General features: G+C 44.1%; 1 protein-coding gene across 3 annotated transcripts in view; it reads left to right on the top strand.

The window, feature by feature from the left end:
- LOC306917479 (lysine-specific demethylase 6A-like) overlaps positions 1-13,300 on the top strand; it is a 61,782-nt gene extending 48,482 nt beyond the window's left edge. For 2 of the 3 annotated variants that reach the window (XM_079495715.1, XM_079495716.1), the window contains exons 19-29: positions 1,017-1,122; positions 3,110-3,315; positions 3,844-3,905; positions 4,291-4,365; positions 5,497-5,645; positions 5,839-5,953; positions 6,528-6,715; positions 7,400-7,541; positions 9,073-9,199; positions 9,709-9,891; positions 10,498-13,300. In XM_079495715.1, coding sequence (XP_079351841.1) covers positions 1,017-1,122; positions 3,110-3,315; positions 3,844-3,905; positions 4,291-4,365; positions 5,497-5,645; positions 5,839-5,953; positions 6,528-6,715; positions 7,400-7,541; positions 9,073-9,199; positions 9,709-9,891; positions 10,498-10,527 — 1,383 coding nt within the window. In that variant the 3' untranslated portion in view covers positions 10,528-13,300. The remainder of the gene's footprint in view (positions 1-1,016; positions 1,123-3,109; positions 3,316-3,843; positions 3,906-4,290; positions 4,366-5,496; positions 5,646-5,838; positions 5,954-6,527; positions 6,716-7,399; positions 7,542-9,072; positions 9,200-9,708; positions 9,892-10,497) is intronic. The other variant, XM_079495717.1, reaches the window with a different exon arrangement.
- The last annotated feature ends 4,695 nt before the right edge of the window (positions 13,301-17,995 follow it).

Consider the following 17,995-nt stretch of genomic DNA (forward strand, 5'->3'; position numbering starts at 1 on the left):
GGGAATACTGGTCGGACTACCGCTCGAACATGCGCTGCTCCCGTGCTTGCGGTTATGGTTGGCTTAGGGTTTGAGGTAGGTTGTCGGTCTAATGACTGTCGGACCAATAATAGTGTCAGAACTAAAGCCATTGTCACAGGATGGTTTCACTTTCTTGGCGTGATCAAAGTTTAGACTTTTATATAAGGTCTCAAAGATCGCAGTTTGTCTCATTTTGAGGAGAAAAGGGACTATTAACGAAAGCTCTGCGAAAAAGGCAGTCCTCCCACGAACACGGGCCAAATGTGTTTGTGATGACGCCTGACAAAGCCGGATGAACATCGGTGGATTCGAACTCGCAACCTCTGTGGTGGTGGGCAGGGACTTTACCATGGTTCAACCAGTGCTGATTTTATTTTGTATTCTCTCTGTATGAGATGATATGATGATTATGAGATCGCCACTTCACACGAGTGTGATTTTCTTCCATACAAATACAAAGCAATCATGCCATGGCCTACTGTAGGGTTGCCGCTCGTTGGGGACACTGGTGTGTGTGTGTGTGTGTGTGTGTGTGTGTGTGTGTGTGTGTGTGTGTGTGTGTGTGTGTGTGTGTGTGTGTGTGTGTGTGTGTGTGTGTGTGTGTGTGTGTGTGTGTGTGTGTGTGTGTGTGTGTGTGTGTGTGTGTGTGTGTGTGTGTGTGTGTGTGTGTGTGTGTGTGTGTGTGTGTGTGTGTGTGTGCGCGTCTGCAGGCTAGTGGTCAGAGGCTTGAGGAGGGGTTGTCCAAGTGTAAACCAAAGCAGCTTGCAACATACTGTTCAATCTCCTCCATTATAGGCAGACGGTCTGTTTGGAGGAGAAGGTGTGTCGTGTGTTGCCTATATTCTCTACATTCAGGGCTTGTTTGGACTCGAGCACCGAGACACATGATGTTCCGAGTGTGTGGGATATCGGGAATCAACTGAAAAACGTTTGTGCCCTTGATAATGTATTTTATAAATGGTGGAGTCAAAGAAATGTGTGTGTTTTTCTGTCAGCTGGAGAACAAGAGAGACGCGTTCTTCCCGCCGCTGCACCAGTTCTGCACAAACCCCTCCAACCCCGTCACCGTCATCAGAGGCCTGGCCGGGGCGCTCAAGCTGGGTGAGACACACATGACCCAATAACCCTACAACACACACACAAACCCCTCCAACCCCGTCACCGTCATCAGAGGCCTGGCCGGGGCGCTCAAGCTGGGTAAGACACACATGACCCAATAACCCTACAACACACACACAAACCCCTCCAACCCCGTCACCGTCATCAGAGGCCTGGCCGGGGCGCTCAAGCTGGGTAAGACACACATGACCCAATAACCCTACAACACACACACAAACCCCTCCAACCCCGTCACCGTCATCAGAGGCCTGGCCGGGGCGCTCAAGCTGGGTAAGACACACATGACCCAATAACCCTACGACACACACACACACACAAACCCCTCCAACCCCGTCACCGTCATCAGAGGCCTGGCCGGGGCGCTCAAGCTGGGTAAGACACACATGACCCAATAACCCTACGACACACACACACACACACATGACCCAATAACCCTACGACACACACACAAACCCCTCCAACCCCGTCACCGTCATCAGAGGCCTGGCCGGGGCGCTCAAGCTGGGTAAGACACACATGACCCAATAACCCTACGACACACACACACAAACCCCTCCAACCCCGTCACCGTCATCAGAGGCCTGGCCGGGGCGCTCAAGCTGGGTAAGACACACATGACCCAATAACCCTACGACACACTAGGGCATTAAGCAACAAGTCGACTAGTTTAGTAGTCGACTAGTAAATCCACTAGTCGACCTTGCTGGTACTAGTCGACTAGTTGATAAGAAAAAAAAAAAAAAAGTTCATTTTTTTCCCCCGATTTTGTAGGCCTCAATATCAGGTAGATTATAGTTATAGTCATTATTTTTTTTCTTTTTTTTTTTTAAACATAAAAAGTGGTTTAACAACTAGTCGACTAGTAAACTAGGCAACTAGTCAACTAGTAAAAATGACTAGAAGTGAATGCCCTACGACACACACACACACACACATGACCCAATAACCCTACGACACACACACAAACCCCTCCAACCCCGTCACCGTCATCAGAGGCCTGGCCGGGGCGCTCAAGCTGGGTAAGACACACATGACCCAATAACCCTACGACACACTAGGGCATTAAGCAACAAGTCGACTAGTTTAGTAGTCGACTAGTAAATCCACTAGTCGACCTTGCTGGTACTAGTCGACTAGTTGATAAGAAAAAAAAAAAAAAAGTTCATTTTTTTCCCCCGATTTTGTAGGCCTCAATATCAGGTAGATTATAGTTATAGTCATTATTTTTTTTCTTTTTTTTTTTTAAACATAAAAAGTGGTTTAACAACTAGTCGACTAGTAAACTAGGCAACTAGTCAACTAGTAAAAATGACTAGAAGTGAATGCCCTACGACACACACACACACACACACATGACCCAATAACCCTACGACACACACACACACATGACCCAATAACTCTACGACACACACACACACACACACACACACACACACACAGCCATGACCTTGACCCTAACCGTAACCTCCAACCCAGGTCAGCAGAGGTCTGGGAAGATTCACATTATCTGCGTACCGTAATGTAAGGTTCTATAAAGTATTCAGGGTTGCCGTGGATGAACACGTTATACTACAGGGGTAGCCTGGGCCGGTCCACCTATGCTTTCTATAGCATAGGCAGCTCCCGGCAGGATCCGCCTGGAGAATGTAGACGCAGCTGCGCGACATGAGACTAATTATGTGTGTGTGTGTCAATTTAACAAAGGTGCAGACGATCAGAAATCAACAGAGTGATTGGCGTTTGCACTACTCTATGTCGAATTGAAGTGGACTTTCTTTCCTGGAAATAAAAACGTCTGGGTTTCCGAGGCTAATACAGGGGTGACCTGATCCAAAACATGTTTGAGGACCCAGTGGTAATGAAGCATGTTTGATGTCCCTCCTCTCTCTCTCTCTCTCTCTCTCTCTCTCTCTCTCTCTCTCTCTCTCTCTCTCTCTCTCTCTCTCTCTCTCTCTCTCCTCTGGCTCAGACCTGGGTCTGTTCTCCACCAAGACCCTGGTGGAGGCCAACCCGGACCACCTGGTGGAGGTCCGGACGCAGCTGTCGCAGCCCGCCGACGAGAACTGGGACCTGAGTGGCACCAAGAAGATGTGGCGCTGCGAGAGCGCGCGTTCTCACACCACCATCGCCAAATACGCACAGTACCAGGCCGCCTCCTTCCAGGAGTCGCTACGGGTCAGCAACACGCACACATACACACCGGGGTCTTTTGAATAGTTTTCATTTAGTTTTAGTCACCTGGAATGTTTTAGTGTTAAATCTACAGTTTAGATTTATTCAATGGCCCTTTGAAAAAACACCCCTGAGCTAGGGGTTCAGTGTCTTGCTCAAGGACCCTATACGGCCACTATACGTCCTGAGCCACTGCCGCCCGCGTCTTTCACAGCCTTTATGCATATACATCTGGGGAGGGGTCCCATGATAAAGCAGACAATAGAAGTTCTGTTACAGTGAGACCCCCTGGTTAGGGCCGCCCAAAGGAATGCCCACCTTGCCCCCCCTGGGCGTACACAAGCAGTCTTATGGTTGATGGCATAACAAGCAGTATATTTTCAATTAGTTATTAATACATACCAGTATTAGTAATTTAGGACCCCCACATTGCCTATTTTGCCTCAGACACTCATCTGAAAATGGTTTGTGCCAGACTCGTACCAAACAAATTCGATAGCATTTGCGTGATTTTTTTTTGTGTTCATTCAGGAGGAGAATGAGAAGAAAGCGTTGAAAGAGCCCTCGGACACGGAGCCGGCGACAGCAGAGAGGTACCAACATCTATGCTTGAATAATATGCTCACTGACGCTCACACACCGCAGAGGAGCATCTGAACTAGCCACTGACTCATGGCACACTTTTGGGGCCCGATCCAGAAGTTTGGGGAATCCTATACGAATTCTCAAATACATTTGAAAATTGTACTTACTCTTCTTGTTTTATTATTTCATACTTAAGCCCCATTTAAGCCCCATTTAACACTCATGATGCTGCCAGAGTTCTTCAGAATAACGGCGCTAGAGTGCCAAGCACTCTGAAAATTAGGACAGAACATCAGCGTTCTGAATCAAAACCATGGAGAGCGCCGTAGATTCCGAGATAATGGCAACATTTCTTCCAGAAAGTAACACGTGTGTCCGCATTACTTTGTGCAGTGTGTCGAGGAAGAGGAGGGGTCCATTAAAGCCCATAAAGTTTGGAACCAACATCGACGTGTCGGACGAGAGGAAGTAAGTCGCACTCATTTTCAACATTGAACTCATGAATGTACCTTTTGAGTTGTTGTGTGGAAATAATACAAAAGAAGTTCCCCCTTCTGTGTTGCCTAGAACTTGGGGTCATGTGATCAGTGATGTAGGGAAGGGTGTACTCTTTGGCCTGCAGCGTGGTCTGATGGTATTTTCTATGTGACTGGCGGTGTTGCGAAGGGAAAATGGCATATCATCTACAAGCTGTGTTGTGTGACTGGTTAGATCTGCAATTTGCGCCATGTCAGAAAATATGGCACGCCTAAAATTCAGACACCGATGGTTTAAGTGGTGTAACATTTAAGCACAGTAATGTTTTGACTTTATATATTTTTTGTAATTAGTAGTAATAGTAGTAGTGGGTTCTTTGAGGGGATTCCAAATGGCCCCCTTATGGGTGTGTAACTCCCAGTACACAGACATACAGTACACTTTGAACCAAATGGACCTTTGGTTCCATTTATGGGGGGGGCCTTGAAATTAAAGTGTGAGAACCGCTACACTAAATGCCACAGAGCCTTCATTAGAATCATTGGTAACACCTGTGAAGGAAGTAAGGAAGAGGCCCAATTTCCTTCCCGAAAAAAATCTAATAAGCTTATCGAGTACCCCTTATCAATAAGCTTTGGGCTTATCAAGCCTGTTATGGAGCATAGCGGCCCATGACGTCATGTTTAAACAATCAAGACAAGAGGCGATCAAGAAATAAATGTTGTAATCCATGCTGGCACAAACATGTCGGTCTAAAAGTGTATTGAACTGCCAACCAGCGCTGTCCGGGTAAACAAAATTACTGGTTAATATGTGTACACTTTAAAAGTTTATTTATTAATATTTTATTGTTAAAGGTCAATTGCTGTCAGAAAAGTACTGTATTTGAAGGCCCTAGTAAAATATACTGGTTCTGTTCAGAATATATTGTCTCCCGTCTTTCCACAAAATACTAGAAAATGCTCGATAGGGGGCTCCTATAAGAACCTGGCTCGATAAGCCTGATCGCTAAAGGTTCTCGTTATCAATCAAAATGAACGAGCTGAGCTTGGCGTGTGCGTGTGTGTGTGTGTGTGTGTGTGTGTGTGTGTGTGTGTGTGTGTGTCCTCCCCCGTCCTGCAGGTGGAAGCAGCAGCTGCAGGAGCTCAGTAAGCTGCCGGCGTTTGCCAGGGTGGTCTCCGCCGGCAACCTGCTGAGCCACGTGGGCCACACCGTCCTGGGCATGAACACCGTGACGCTTTACATGAAGGTCCCTGGCAGCAGGATACCAGGTCTGTGCGCACACACACACACACACAAATCACACACACACACACAAATCTGTTCCTGCCCGGCGTCTGTTTTGACATCACAACACTGGCACCGCTCTAGTACTTTTCAGCATTAACAGCCGAAACTGTAACTTGTTGACTGGCTTGTCAGTGGTCAGTGTGGATGACGGCTGTCCTCTGGCTCCCCCCGCAGGTCATCAGGAGCACAACAACTTCTGTTCGGTCAACATCAACATCGGCCCGGGAGACTGTGAATGGTTCGCCGTACCGGAGCCCTACTGGGGGGTGATGAGCAACTTCTGTGAAAAGTGAGAGAAACACACACAGCAAAACGACAGCCCCCCACAGTTTCAGTCACGGTGCTCAACCTTTTTCATGTCAAGGACCCCCAGAATGATCTGTATTTGGCCGCGGACCCCCATCTGAAAATATGTTGTTCCAGGGACCCCCCCAGAAGCAAAGATTTGAGTTAAAAACGTTTGCTCTGAAAGAATATATATTCAAAGATTTGTGCCACATTTTCAAGATTTTTTCAAAAGTAGCAGATCTACAAGCTCGTAGATCTGCCATTATTCAACAGCTAAAGTTTAAATTCATGGTTAACCCATTTTGGGCCGGAACCCCTTTTGGTGTTAGCATTATGTTATGCTTTAGCTATTGAAAAATAGCAGATCTACAAGCTCATAGCGCGCCACCGAGTGGCGCGCTACGAGCTTGTAGGTCTGCTATTTTTGAAAAATCGAAGAACGACTGACATAGAAACATAGCTTTTTCAGAAAACTGTCAGGATGTAGAAGACATTTTTAGAATCTGATCTCAGGTCAAAATGGGTTAATATGGATTAACTCCCCATCCCCCATGTGGCGCTCCTCTGCGGTTCAGGAACAACATCAACTTCCTGATGGGTTCGTGGTGGCCCAACCTGGAGGACCTGTACGAGGCGGACGTGCCGGTGTACCGCTTCATCCAGCGGCCCGGCGACCTGGTGTGGCTCAACACGGGCACCGTCCACTGGGTGCAGGCCATCGGCTGGTGCAACAACATCGCCTGGAACGTCGGACCCCTCACCGGTACGTACACTAGTGTTGATTTTGACCGCACACTTTTGTCAGGTGAAACCTGACATACGACAGGCCCTGTTTTTTTTAATAGCGACCTAGTCATCAATGAGAGTCGCCGCCTAAGCCAATGGGAGCCGCCTAAACGCCGCCAGCCAATCGCGTAGTAGCGACCAATAGTCATGATTGGCTGCCTCCTAAGCTATGACACTGGCACGGCGGGAGTCTGCAAATCTGCAATGCCCAGACCACACTCTTCAACCATAGACACAGATATCTAAACACTGCAGCGGAGCGGACTCAGTGGAGCGCCTGATAACACCGCCGAATGTTATGAGCAAACTGGAGAGCAGGAAAGATGCACAACGGAGCCAGCGTTTGTGTCACCTGACAAATAGGACTATGTAATTAAATGAGAAAAAGAGGTTGCGCATCAGCAATGGTTTTCAGTGGAGTAATAATATAATATATAATATTTCATTCAGTTTTAGTCATCTGAAATTCTATAGTACTTTGAATAATTGTGTGTGTGTGTGTGTGTGTGTGTGTGTGTGTGTGTGTGTGTGTGTGTGTGTGTGTGTGTGTGTGTGTGTGTGTGTGTGTGTGTGTGTGTGTGTGTGTGTGTGTGTGTGTGTGTGTGTGTGTGTGTGTGTGTGTGTGTGTGTGTGTGTGTGTGTGTGTGTGTGTGTGTGGCAGCTCACCAATACAAGCTGGCTGTGGAGCGCTACGAGTGGAACAAGCTGCAGAGCGTCAAGTCCATGGTTCCCATGGTGCACCTCTCCTGGAACATGGCACGCAACATCAAAGTGTCCGACCACAAGCTGTTTGAGATGATCAAGTAAGTCAGCCCTAACTGAGAGCTACGCACAGCCATGCTGTAATGACGACAAAGGCTCGTCGTCGTCCATATTTGGACCGGGCAGCGAGCTCATGAAACGTGTGGAGCTACTACAGTACGTTGGTCTACTTGGCCACATGCACGATGAATGGACTTCCATGGACGTTGATCTCCGTCTTTTCAAATCCATCGGTTCACTGCGATGGACGGAGATCTCCGTCTTTTAAGGTTGGTAGCGATGATAAGCTAGCCTGGCGGGGCCAGACTTGTGGATTGATGCTACCTCCCCGCATATACGTGGAGGAAGGAATGAGCCAATGCTAAGCTACATCTGGTCGGCTCTGGAATGCTAGCACGATGTATACAGGACGACGATGACCCCCAAATCAAAATGGCTGCGGCCATCCACCCCTGCTTCGTTTAGATTTTTGACACGCTTTTACTCTGATTCTAATCCCAGATTCCAATTCTAATCAAAATTATCTTTGTTTTTTTTGGCAGATACCAGGCCCGTTGCTGATCATCGCGGTTATGTTTTTGGGTGACTTTACAAAAACCTGCGATCGATTTAACATAGGCAGTTTCAGTGATGTAAATAGCTTTTCAATGTAATGAGTCCCGGGATGCAGGGATGGTCTTTGCGATGAGTCCCAGGGATATTTTATGAGTCTCACTTCAACAACGTTAGGAGTCATATTTTGCCATTTTTACAAATTGCAGCATTTAACTTATATGGTTTAATGTGGTTATATTCATGTAGAAAACAGAAGAAGAAATGATTATTATAAGTAAGCTAGAAAAATAAAAAACATTACAGTGGTACAGTAGTGCATCCCGTGGATGCAGAGGTCATTGTTTTATTGCGTCCCTTAACTATGAACTGCTTTTGGGTTGCAAAATGCACCCTATTTTAATCTCTGCAGTTTTAACGTCCGGTTCACAGGCCTGGGGTCATTTTATTCCGCCTTGAATAAGACACGGTTTAAAGGTCTCGGCACGTGCAAATGAATGGAATGAACGAATTATTACATGGCAGTCGATGTGTTGATACAATCCTCCAAACCAAATGTTGTTATCGCCCTGTCTCTTCCAGGGACGTACGTGCACACATAGACATCAAAAGGGCCTTCAGCCCCTGCCCTTTTACCTGTCTGTAAAACAACTGCCCTTTCCAGACCATGAATACTACAGTGAAAGAAATGCAAATGCCACTCCTTTCCATGCCATGCCGGAAAGGCAGCGTTCAGGAGAATTGCTTTTTTTCCCTAAGTCTCCTGAACTTGAACACAGCATTTTGCGTTGAACAAATTAGTTTTGAAATCCATGTCGTATACACCGCATCTCCACTAGTTAAAGAGTGCTGGGTTTGCGCCCAGAAAATAGCTGATCCACAAGCTCTCAACGCGTCTCAATGCGACGCGTTGTGAGCTTGTAGATCTGCTATTTTTGGTCCAAAAGTTCCCTCGCACAGGGATTTCAGGGCCTGCCCCTCTAACACTCTCTGCACGTCCCTGGTCTCTTCCATCGGTAGGTATTGCTTGCTGCGGACACTGAAACAGTGTCAGTGGGTGAAAGAAGCCTTAACAACAGCTGGGAAAGACACTGTGCTGAGGCCCAGGAGCAGAGACGAGCCAGCCCACTACTGCACCATCTGTGAGGTCAGTATGACATCTTGACCCATTGAGACCCGAGACCACATTCTTAAAAAAATGTCTTCTAAATCTTGACAGTTTTCTGAAAAACCCTATGTTTCTATATCGGTGGTTCTCAAACTATTTCATGTCAAGGAACCCCAGAATTATCTGAATTTGGCTGCGGACCCCCATCGTTGTTCCTGGCAGGGACCCACCCCAGAAGCAAATATTTGAGTTAAAAACGTTTTCTGTGAAAGATGAAAGATAAGCGGTTGAAGATGGATGGATGGATGGAAAGATTTGCACACGTTTCCTTGATTTATTTTAAAATAGAAGATCTACAAGTTCGTAGCACGGCACTGGGTGCCACGCTATGAGCTTGTATATCTGCTATTTTTCAACAGCTAAAGTTTAAAATAACAGGCACGTTCTGAAGCTTGTAGATCTGCCATTTCCCGGCTTCAGCCTCGACGGTTGAAACGGGCGAAAATCTATCAATTATGGCATTCCTGGCATGTGTTCTTTCCGTGCAGGTGGAGGTGTTCAACCTGCTGTTTGTGCGCAGCGAGCTGCTGTCCAAGAAGCAGTACGTCGTGCACTGTCAGGACTGTGCCCGCAAGGCCAGCGCCACCCTGGACACCTTTGTGGTACTGCAACAACACAGGATGGAGGACCTCATGCAGGTCTACGACCAGTTCACATTAGTAAGTTCACTAGTAAGTTCACTAACTGATCTACCACCAGTTCACATTTGTAAGTTCACTAACTGATCTACGACCAGTTCACATTAGTAAGTTCACTAACTGATCTACGACCAGTTCACATTTGTAAGTTATTAGTAGTGTTGATTTTGACAGCCTTTTTTTAATTTTGTTTGTCATATTCCTTTGAATACATTTTAATTCAGTTTGTCATATTTTTGTCATCTGAAATGTTTTAGTGTTAGTTTAGTAGACTAAAATGTAACATTTTTGCTGACATTCAAACGTCTGATGGATTGGACAAAACTACGGACTTTGCACCATTTTTCAGAGAGAAAATGCAACAAATATTCTCCTTTGAATGGGCCTCTATGGCGTGCACACGCATTGTGCTGGGAAAGACGTAGGCGTTGCAACCTGGACAGGGCTACATGTTTGTTTTTTTGCGTTAGCCGGTTGATTTTGATATAAAGCTTTTTACCCGCGATATCACTGCTTTTGCATCCTACGGGGTACAAATTATAGCCCCTTAGCGTGTTAAGTGCACTGGTTCTGGGCAGACGTGTACTGACACTGCTGTTTCACTGCACGTGGTGATTAATGTTTGTCTGTCTCCTCCAGGCCCCTCCTCTTCATACATCATCATCTTGACATTAGACCACACCCCCATCTTCTTCTTCTGTGGAGCCATCGAAAACCCAATTTACAGGAAGTTGTATTTTTTAAGAAAACGGGACAGGACCGACAAATACGAAGAAAAAAAAAAAAAGGAACACCCAGAAACAAACAGCAACGGACCATTTCTGATATTCAGGAAAGCCAAGGCCGTCTTTACTACCCCCCCACCCCCCTCTCACCACCCCTCCACATGGCTGGTCTCCATAGCAACGGCATGGAGGCAGCAGCGGCCAGAAGCGTCTGTGTGTCTATGCAAACCCTGTTTCCAAGTGCTGTGTGGGTACCCCCAACCACCACAGGGGTGCGCCACCGAGCACTCTTGGCCCAATACCGGGCTCTTAAAAAGCCCAATAGGCTCTGTGCACATATTGGAAAGAAATTGGACCTTTTTTCCTTACTTCCGTCACAAGTGTTACCAATGATTCTAATGAAGGCCCCGTTTCATTTCTTGTCAAAGGGTGCATGCATGCATATATTGTGCATGTTTGCTCACTGGAAATGCACTGGTACATCCATGGCTCTGGGATTGTCCAGGTACCCTCATGGTTCCGAGAAGGGGAGAATGTCCCCTTATATGGGGTGTGTAACTCAGGGTGTACACATGTAACCAAATGAACCCGTACGTGTCCATTTGGTTCATGTTGTATGCTCTGAGTTCCATAACTCTGGGTGGGGGGGTTCAGTTTATGAACCATTGTGCTACACTAAATCGAACAGAGCCTTCATTAGTATCATTGTTGACACCTGTGAGGGAAGTAAGGAAGAGGCCCACGGTCCTTCCAATATGGCAGTGCATAGAGCCTAGTTATGCTCCGGTGTGCACCGGCACATTGCGGCGAGAGCGGCCCTGAAAATACGCAAGACGGTCTTGCGTATTTTCGGGTGTGCGGCGCCATCGTGCGACTGGAAGTATGAACTGGGCTGAGCTCTCTTCCTCTCCTCCTGAAACGACTACAAGGTTTCTGCCCCCCCACCCTCTGATTGAATGATGGATGATTTGATCACAAACTGTCTGGTGTGGGAAGGGGAGGGCTGGATTGTTGATGCTTAAGTAAAATGTTTTTTGTAGATAATGAACTGGCAACTGGCAACAACAACCCTGGAAAATACTACTGACTTGACATCCTCTCTCTCTCTCTCTGTCTCTCTCTATCTCTGTCTCTGTGTCTGTCTCTATAGTCAAATTCCAATTCCCCAAATCTCGGTCACTCATGGCGTGGCGGTGTTATGGTGAAATTTGTGGACTTCACATAACTTACATGGAGGTCATTAATTGCGTGGCCTACATACCGCAATGTGATATCGACACGATTGTCACATATTTCAACAGGTCACCAATTTCACTGCCATGCTGGAGTGACAAAGATTTGGAGTATTGGAATTCAGCTTGCGTCCGTCTGTCTAATTTTCTCACTCTTTCACTCTCTCTCTCTCACTCCATCTCTCTGTCTCTCTCTAGTATTCTATATCTTTTGACCACTTCCAGCCCCTATTTTGTGCATGCCTTTTTTTATAGGCGTTTCAAAGATGATCCAAACATTTAACCCATTCAGGACGGGAACCCCTTTTGATGTTTTAAGCATTGTTATACTACATAATGCTTAAAACATCATGAGCTTGTAGATCTGCTATTCTTTTTTAAATCGTGAAAATGTGGCGCAAATCTTGAATATATATTCTTTCAGAGCGAACGTTTTTAACTCTATTCTTTGCTTCTTTGGGGGGTCCCTGGAACATGTTTTCAGATGGAGGTCGGCGACCAAATACATATAATTTTTGGGGTCCTTGACATGAAATATTTTGAGAACCACTGACATAGAAACATAGGTTTTTTCAGAAAACTCATGAATTAGAAGACATTTGTAGAATCGTCCTCAGGTCTAAATGGGTTAAAACAGGGCTTTAAGTGGTTAAAAGGAATAAAATATCAACTTCCCCATTTTTTTGTTTTGTTTCATGGGATTCTCCCAAGATTTTCTCCCTAGTTTCCTTTTATTTTTGTCCTCCTGAAGCCCGATTTGTACTTCATCGCAAGACGGTGTCGCACATCGAAAATAGGCAACCTACAAGCTCACAACACGTCGCGTCCGCGACGTGTTGTGAGCTTGTAGGTCACCTATTGTCACTATAAATTAGGCTTTAAGGGCCCTGGTCGTCTTCTATGGTAGATAAGGAGCACTAGTCTTCTATGGTAGATAGAACTTTAAAGACTCTTTGGACAGTAAAAAATTATTTAAACGTAATGTGAAGAGTTTAGGTCATTATTTTCTTTTTCTTTCATTTTTTTTTTTTTTTTTACAGGTTTGTTTTATCCTTGTCTCGTTCTTTTTGCAACTACGATGTTGAGTTTTTGGTTTTTGTTTCTTAGGTAAAAAAAGGAAAATTTTAGAAAAAATTATGTACTAGCCAAGTCACAAAGAAAAATGGGTTGCACACGGACTTATGGAATAAAAGTTTAATTTGTGATTTTGTTTTGTTATGTTTCTAATCTTGATGTAAATTTACACTATTTATAAATACATATTTATTGCTTGAAAATATTTGTTGAATGGAATGCTGTTATTTTTTCCAGAGTACCTGCCATTAAAATTTGAAGGAGTTTTGTAATTTTAACACGACTCCTCTTACATTTTCTATATATGAATAAAAACTGCTTAGCGAGCATTGTACAGAAACGGACATTTAAAACTTGTTTTATTGTTTGAAGAATGTTTTATGAGTCAATAAACACAAAAGTTGTCAAATTACCCTCGATGTGGGCAGTTGTGTTGAATGATGGGGCCTAAAGTCAGATTGTTTTGTTTTGCCTGCTTAGCCTGGGATAAATTGAATCTTAACCATCAGGTCAAAATTCTTATCAGATCCTGTGTCGTGGGTGAACGGCATCACACTCAGGTAGGTACACATCATGGGTATGTATGTAGCGTAGCGACACGTGGGTGAACGGCATCACACTCAGGTAGGTACACATCATGGGTATGTATGTAGCGAGTAGCGACACGTGGGTGAACGGCATCACACTCAGGTAGGTACACATCATGGGTATGTATGTAGCGAGTAGCGACACGTGGGTGAATGGCATCGCCCGCAGCCACACAGGTATGTGTGATGGGGTCCGTTTTTTTGTCCCCGCGTCATTTACTTAGAAGTTCAGTGCATGTGTTTGATTTGGTGTGACAGTGTTTTTCGTGCACAGTGCTCTTCTATACTGCCCCGAGAACAGTTCCCATGGCAACACGGGCGGATCAATCAATCAATCAACGAGGCAATTAATTGGAACCAGCGGCGGCTGTGCGCCGGAGAAGCACACAGGTGCCACCCTATGGTGCCACCAGAGCTTAAGCAGCTACGTCGGAGAAGCGGACAGCCGAACAACACGGGTTCCAACCTAAGGTTCCAACGGAGTAGTCAAGATGGGAAGGCAGCAGCCTCGTCGTCGTCGACGTGCACGTTTATCCACCGAGGTGGGCAGACTGTGAAAGAAGGGGAAGCCAAACCAACTCGAGTGCCAAGTTTCGACTAGCCCCTCTTTTCAAGCTAAGTATCCCCTCTGCGACACTTGAACTTGACGTTTTGACCGTGTGTGCACTGCATGTGCCTCGAATCATTGCTCAGCCCAATGATTTAGTTATAGTTTTTATCTTTTTGTTGATGGTCAAAACCACTGATGTGAATTATTGTTTGACCTTTGACCCTTAACACTTCTTCAGTGCCACAGTTATTCAGAAAGGTCTCTGCCAGGTGCCAAGTTTTTCATAATTCATAATAATCTTACCAATCTTTGAAGACCCACAGAATCTGTCATGCTATAGCCTACCAAAAATGATGCCAAATAGAAGTGAGTCGTTTGCTTTTACCGCTCTGAAGTTGTAGTCCGTTATATAGAAAAATAGCCTGTTTGGAATCAAAATGCTGAGAAAATGCCTATTTTGTCCCATTGTGGTGTTTCTCAATCAGAATTCTCACTCAAGCCTTTTATTTTAGATTTCAGTGATATCAGACATAAACAGAACTTCTTCTCAAACAAGGTGTGTGTGTAGTGGTCCCCGGACCACTAGCCTCGACCATACCACTGGTTGAAAATTGCTGCAATACACCAATATTACCAGTAGGGGGCAGCGTGACTCCACATAGGACTGTTATGTCACTGTTTTGATTGAAGTATTTATTAACAGTTTGCAGAATTACAGTACATTTCAAGCACAACTCAATACAAAAACGTAACTGTGGACGACACCATAAAGCATTACACTTGTTTACAATAGGGTCTGTTATGTTATGAGTTGTCCATATCAAGGTTATAATAGTTAACTAACTAATAAACTAGAATTAAAAAAACATTTCGGTTAACTGAAACTAAATAAAAAAATAAATAGAAAAACGATAACTAAACTGAAACTGTATTGTGTGTTCACAAAACTAACAAACTAACTGAAATTATAGACAAAATACCCTTAGTTTTAGTTTATCAACATTTATATGCCTTTCGGTCATTTATAATATAAATTGGTATTCACCCTTTGCTTTGAGTTGCTTAGTAGATTGGATGATTGCACTCTCACACAGTAATAAAGGAAAAAAAACATATTGGTAATTTTTACGCTCTGTGTTAGGGAACTCAACTTGGTATGGTATGGGTCAGTATCTCTCTCACAGGCAAGACAGAACTGTCATCATTAAAGGCAATCTCTGGAGACAGTGGCGGTCCCATCTTCAGAATCAGGGACCTAACGCCATCCTCCAGGATGACAACACTCGCCCCCCCACTCCACAGAGCCAGGATCATCACAGATTACCTCCAGAATTTGAGAGTGGAGAGGATGGAAGTCCAGACCTCAACCCATTTGAACACTTGTAGTGCAGGAACAAACACTCAATAAGAGCCTTCGTTTTTTAGATATATACCCCTACCCGGGGTAGAACAAAACCGGACATAGTTTTATCATATCTTTAGGTTGTCCCCTTCATGAAATGGATGGTCCCAAGTTTTACTTTTACTGCAAAAGTCATGAAATTGATCCATGCCCAAAGCCCAAAGGTTAGACCCCTGCTTGGGGTAGAACTAAACGTGACATTGTCCTCTTCATGAAATGGATGGTCACTCTTATTGTAAAATATTATTACAATATTTAGTTCTATTGTGAATCAGCAGCCTTTTAAATTATATAAGGCCTTATCAGACATAGCAAAAAGTATCCAACTACAGTATATCTTCAAACTATTTACTTTGACTTCAAAAGTCATGCAATTCTTCAATAAACGTTCTGCACCAACAAAGTGTACCTTTCCTGAAAAAGCAAGTGCCAAGTTAATCCTGCACTGTTTTCCAACTTGAGATTTAAATCATATTTGAGTGTCTACAGGTAGGAGCCCTATACACAAAGCAACCAGAAAAATATGATAAAATAGGGCTCTTAGGCCTTTGGAGTTTCTGGTTTGTACCATAGCCTAGTTTGTGAGCAGTGGCTGAGCATTGTGGAGGAGATATTTGTAATGGAGAAACTAACTCATACATTGAGACTACAAGAGGAGTTATTCACTGAAAAATGGGAGAAATGGACTGAATATAGAAATTAACAGGACAACACTGATGATAACAATGCACTCATGAATGGACTGGAATACGTTGCTTATTAATGATGTATATGAACATCATACGAACTGTGACTTTTGTTTACATGCAAATAAAAATTAAGTAAGTGAGTCACTTCTAATTCTGATCTATTAATACTGTAAAATGCTTACAAATACAACAAAATGACTGCTTAACTAGAAAAAAGTGCTGCTCAGAGCACAGGTCTCTGTTAGATCAGGTACAGGTTATTTTGTGCTGGAAGCCAATCTTAGCCAATCAGGATGGAATATGAAAAATCTGAAAGACCCATTTATTTTAATGACTATAGAAGACCGCAACAATGGATGACGGACGGACAGGTTCCAAACCTAGTCTCGGCCATGCCTTTTGGCCTGGTGGAGACAATAAGGGAATACTTATTTGATACCATGTTTTTACCCAGGGACTTCATATTCATGTGGAATCTACAGTATATACAGTATATCAGGCAGGCCTAATATCTCTACTCCTCAAAGCATCAGGAATGACAAATATTGTTATTGTATTCTATAGGCCCATACAGTCTAAAATAAATGCAGTAATGCTGCAGAATACACAATTTGTGTGCCGTTCTTAATGAATAATCATCAATCGGAAGCTATATGGAAAACAATTTGGCTCCAGTCAGTCAAAATCGCCACACACACTGTTAAAAAAAGTAAATAAATATATGAAATTGAGCATAAGCTGCTAATTGATTCATTAAGTATTGATTTAGAATGTCACACAGTAGTGTATTGTACTTACCATAGAAGGCTTATAGAACAATATTTTGTCATTCCAGCTGTTTTGAGCCATAGAGAAAAGGGGATCCACTCATAATTTCGATGCCACATGGGTCCTACACGTGGCATTGTGTGCGTTAGGCATTAGGGTTGGGGACAAATTAGACAATGTTAGTAATGGAGCGAGTGAGCAAGCTTGCGTCAGTGGCACATCAACATATAGCTCTGAGTGCATTTCCTTTATCACAAACTACCTATCAAGTTTTAGCTATTTCTGGGTCTTGGCTCTCTTGAGTGGATGTTGTTATGTCCAAATAAATGACTCACCTAATGCATCCATTAGCTCGTATGTTTTAGTTTTTTTCTTCTCCATCTTCATCCAAAAACAGCTAATGGATGGGTGCTCAAAACACCTTAGTGGTCAGGAGGTAGGCTACACACACATCCCAGAAAATTCAACGGGAGCTCGAACAAAATAAATAAACTGAAAAAGGAGAAAGTCTTGCACACCGTTTTAAAATCTCCCAAAAAAACTTTAATTTCCAGAGCATAAGAAAACTTATACAACGTTTCGGCCTCCTTCTCCTTGCTCAAAAAACCTTTCATTCATACCATTAAGGCACTAAATGATACCATGTGTCTCGCTAGATTCTTTTTTTATTTGTATTTGTATTTGCCACTGTGGACCTGCATTTTTGCTGTTGCTGTTTGTTTTTACTGTTGTTGAGACCGAAGACAAATTTCCACACATGGACAAAAAATTAAACTAACTTACTAACTTGCAACAAAACCTGGTTGAGGAATGGGATGCCATCCCACAGCAAAATGTGTCTATAGGTTGGTGACCAGGATGAGGAGGAGGTGCGGCTGATTTTGGATATTTTACCCACTAGTGAGTTCTATAACACTGAGTGTAAAAATGGTGTTGTTTTTTCGTGTGCAATCATCCAATCCACTGAGCATCTTAAAGCAAGGGTTGAATACCAACCATTTGCCATTTTTTGGAGGCGCTACCGTACGTTTAGCAGTATTGCTCATTCCACGAATGCCCGATCCTTACAATCTATACCTCGTTGTACAGGTGACAACGATCAACGATTAA

This window comes from Electrona antarctica, assembly GCF_951216825.1.
Source record: "Electrona antarctica genome assembly, chromosome: 24".
Classification (NCBI taxonomy): domain Eukaryota; kingdom Metazoa; phylum Chordata; class Actinopteri; order Myctophiformes; family Myctophidae; genus Electrona; species Electrona antarctica.